The sequence below is a fragment of the Limulus polyphemus genome, unplaced genomic scaffold, assembly GCF_000517525.1.
Source record: "Limulus polyphemus unplaced genomic scaffold, Limulus_polyphemus-2.1.2 Scaffold13358, whole genome shotgun sequence".
NCBI lineage: Eukaryota > Metazoa > Arthropoda > Merostomata > Xiphosura > Limulidae > Limulus > Limulus polyphemus.
The window spans coordinates 5,749-10,089 of NW_013678968.1; the positions used below are offsets into that span (position 1 = coordinate 5,749).

A 4,341-nucleotide genomic window follows, 5' to 3' on the forward strand; every position below is an offset into this window, starting at 1 on the left:
TTATATATTAATAGTCTTTATAGTAATACCCTGTTCACCGTTGTTTTAGTTCTGTTCCTGTTATATATTAATAGTCTTTATTGTAATACCCTGTTTTAAAGCCTTATTACAAGTAAGTGTGAATGAATGTTTTAAAAGTTAATTTTCGATGATATTTTTTACAGTATATTTTAATAGATATTCTATTCGCTAGGTGGTGTTTATTGCGGGTTTACTCCTGACAACAGTGGTACAGGCTAAAACACTCGACGACCTAAAACCAGAAGACGATCTGAAAACCTCAGCTACTGGTTATGGTTCTAGTGGGGGAGGAGGTGGAGGATACGGTGGAGGAGGAGGTGGAGGATACGGTGGGGGAGGAGGTGGAGGATCTGTCAGTATCCAGGTGATGTCTGCTAACTTCTTGAATCGTTTTATGTTACTTTTAAATATATGTGAAAATACCATCTCAGCTTTGTGCTTCTCTGTACCCCATTTAATACAGATTTTAAAACAAAGTGAAATTCCCTACCTACTAGGTTACATAGGTGTCGTCTTTAGATACATTACTATTATATAATCGTATCATAAGTATATTTTGGAAAACTCCAATCACAGTATAATATTTAAAATGTCCAGATAACAGTCAACTGTCCAATACTGCTGGCAGACCTTATGACCACTAAGAGTCAAATAACTTAAACCTACATTCTTGACACCATAACCTTATCTACTTCCAGGCTATACCCGTTTCAATAAGCGGAGGAGGTGGTGGAGGTCATGGAGGTGGTGGTGGAGGCTACGGAGGTGGAGGCGGTGGCGGAGGTTACGGAGGAGGTGGTGGTGGGAGTGCTGCCCTTGGACTTCTTGCTGTACCGATTTCTCTGACATCTGGAGGTGGTGGGGGCGGCGGTAAATCTGGTGGAGGAGGTGGTTACGGAGGAGGTGGTGGAGGAGGTTATGGAGGATGGCACTAAGGTAAAAGAACTTAAGTAGCTTGTTTTACTAGGAATAAGTTAAATTGAAAACTAAATGTGGAACAAAATATTTCTATATTGTGATTGATGTATGTTTATCATAGATAGTAAATAAGGCAGAACCTAAAACAGTAAAACTCGTTATTAATTAATGTCTGTTTATCATAGATAGTAAATAAGGCAGAACCTAAAACAGTAAAACTCGTTATTAATTAATGTCTGTTTATCATAGATAGTAAATAAGGGCAGAATCCAAAACCACAAGCAAAACTCGTTGTTGATTAATGTCACTGACATATTGGAAGCGTTGTTAAAAGTTTTCAGCTGTCCAAGAAGGTTTTTGAGCAACGTTTCGTGTTGTTAGCACATATCTTCATCAGCTACACATTCTGTCCTTTAAACACCTCTTCCTAAACCTTCTCTTAAGCAAGATTATCACTTACAGCTAAACTATCTCAAACAGCCGTTACGTATCTAACCTTGGATGTTTAAAGTTTAAAACGTAGAGGTAGCAATTGTTTATATGTGACAGTTCATAGGATATTTTGGCCAAAATGTGATAAGTGTACTAAACTATTCTTTGACATATTTTAAAATGTCACGAATTTTGTTAATCATAGCTCGTACTACACTGTAATTATAACTGATTATATCACTTCCGGTCTACTTCCTTGCAAACAGGAAGTGATGTTAAAATTAAAGTATGCCCAAAATAGCTAAAACATCAAGTTACTTTGTAGGACAAATCCTCTTGGTATGTGTGATAAACTCGCTTTCTTTTCCTCAAGATTGAACTCGGATCGTAAGCAAGGTTACCACTTGTTCTTACCCTACTGATCATAAGCAGTGTTACCACTTGTTCTTACCCTACTGATCATAAGCAGTGTTACCACATCTTCTTACCCTACTGATCATAAGCAGTGTTACCACATGTTCTTACCCTACTGATCATAAGCAGTGTTACCACATCTTCTTACCCTACTGATCATAAGCAGTGTTACCACATGTTCTACCCTACTGATCATAAGCAGTGTTACCACATGTTCTTACCCTACTGATCATAAGCAGTGTTACCACATGTTCTTACCCTAGTGTTCATAAGCACTGTTACCACTTGTTCTTACCCTACTGATCATAAGCAGTGTTACCACTTGTTCTTACCCTACTGATCATAAGCAGTGTTACCACTTGTTATTACCCTACTGATCATAAGCAGTGTTACCACTTGTTCTTACCCTACTTCCATCTGATGTTGATTCAGGATGTTTAGTTGAAGGCTTTGTAGTTTGGGGAATGAACGGGTGACTTGCGATACATTCGTATGTTCTCGTACAAACACGGTACGGTCTAGTTCTGAAATAGGAGTTGTGATACGATGTACGGTCTAGTTCTGAAATAGGAGTTGTGATACGATGTACGGTCTAGTTCTGAAATAGGAGTTGTGATACGATGTACGGTCTAGTTCTGAAATAGGAGTTGTGATACGATGTACGGTCTAGTTCTGAAATAGGAGTTGTGATACGATGTACGGTCTAGTTCTGAAATAGGAGTTGTGATACGATGTCCACAACTCTATAAATCCATTGTTGTTGAAAGGTTTACAACTACTACACAGAACGTGCCACAACTCTATAAATCCATTGTTGTTGAAAGGCTCTACAACTACTACACAGAACGTGCCACAACTCTATAAATCCATTGTTGTTGAAAGGTTTACAACTACTACACAGAACGTACCACAACTCTATAAATCTATTGTTGTTGAAAGGTTTACAACTACTACACAGCACGTGCCACAACTCTATAAATCCATTGTTGTTGAAAGGTTTACAACTACTACACAGAACGTACCACAACTCTATAAATCTATTGTTGTTTGAAAGGTTTACAACTACTACACAGAACGTGCTACAACTCTATAAATCCATTGTTGTTGAAAGGTTTACAACTACTACACAGAAATCATACAAAACTCAATTCCTGGTAACTTTCAGTCAGAGGAGTCATTTCCTTTCTCAATTCTTCCAAACGTCCACGTGCTGTGTAGTAGTAGTAAACCTTGCAACAACAGCGGATTTAGATAGACACTGAAGCAACGAAACGTAACTTGGTAAAAAAAAAATGGCCGAATTTAGCTTTTCTTGATGCCTAAGTTCCGCTTTACGTGATGATACAATCTCCAGATGGCGCAGAATGAAATAAGTACAGGAAGTTCCTTTGAAATCGTTTACCTTATATGCATGTGAAATCTCTAATGACCTTTTCCTGTGTATTGTTCCATATGTTGAATTAGGGACACAAAAGGTACAATATTATAATATTTAGTTTATGATTAAAATTGTATTTAAGTTACAATTTATTGTAATATGGAGAATTATCTTCCACAAAATCAGCTTGAAAGACACGATAAACTTAAGCCTATTATTTTACGTTATTTTTAGATCCTAAGCCTCGCAAGATGGAAGCTAAAGAGAGCGAGGAACAGAGACTGTACTATTTTCTTCTAGTGACAAACTACAGAATTAAAAATTGTATTGTTAATTTTCGACAATCCAGAGCGACACTGCTTAGAAAAGAAGAGATCAGTTTCGTTAAAGTGTCATTTAAATATTGTTTTTATGTATTTGTGTAATTCATAGTTTCATGGAATGAAACATCACCTAGCTTATTCTCTTTCTCTCTATAGTAATTTTTTATTTTACATTAATTAAGGAAAAATCTAATATTGATAGGTTGTGCATTATATATAATAAAAAATTCAAATAAACGTTATCACGAATTGTTAATAATTAGTAAAACAATAAATCATGAAAAATAAAAAATATATTGTTTGTTTGTTTGTTTGTAATTAAGCACAAAAGCTACGCAATGGGCTATCTGTGCTCTGCCAACCACGGGTATCGAAACATGGATTCTAGCGTTGTAAGTCCGCAGACATACCGCTGTGCCATTGGGAGAGGGGGAATTATAGAGTTTGACAACCTGGATCCCGTAATGTTAAAGAAAACAAAATATTCTTAACTTGTACAGAACAGATATATATAACTTTGTGTATATCAATTTATTAGGTAAGAAAGAAAATTATCTTACTAAATATCAACAAGCTTGTAACACGTCATGAAATAATGGTGTAGACACATCCAGACCCGTTAATTCATGAACAAACTACGTTGTGTCATCATATTAGTGTAGTCACATCCAGACCCGTTAATTCATGAACAAACTACGTTGTGTCATCATATTAGTGTAGTCACATCCAGACCCGTTAATTCATGAACAAACTACGTTGTGTCATCATATTAATGTAGTCACATCCAGACCCGTTAATTCATGAACAAACTACGTTGTGTCATCATATTAATGTAGCCCCATCCAGACCCGTTAA

General features: G+C 36.4%; 1 protein-coding gene across 1 annotated transcript in view; it reads left to right on the forward strand.

Moving 5' to 3' along the window:
* Positions 1 to 956, forward strand: part of LOC106477202 (ctenidin-1-like) — a 3,107-nt gene extending 2,151 nt beyond the window's left edge. The window contains exons 2-3 of the mRNA XM_013937794.1: positions 194 to 385; positions 720 to 956. Coding sequence (XP_013793248.1) covers positions 194 to 385; positions 720 to 956 — 429 coding nt within the window. The remainder of the gene's footprint in view (positions 1 to 193; positions 386 to 719) is intronic.
* Positions 957 to 4,341: the final 3,385 nt, after the last annotated feature.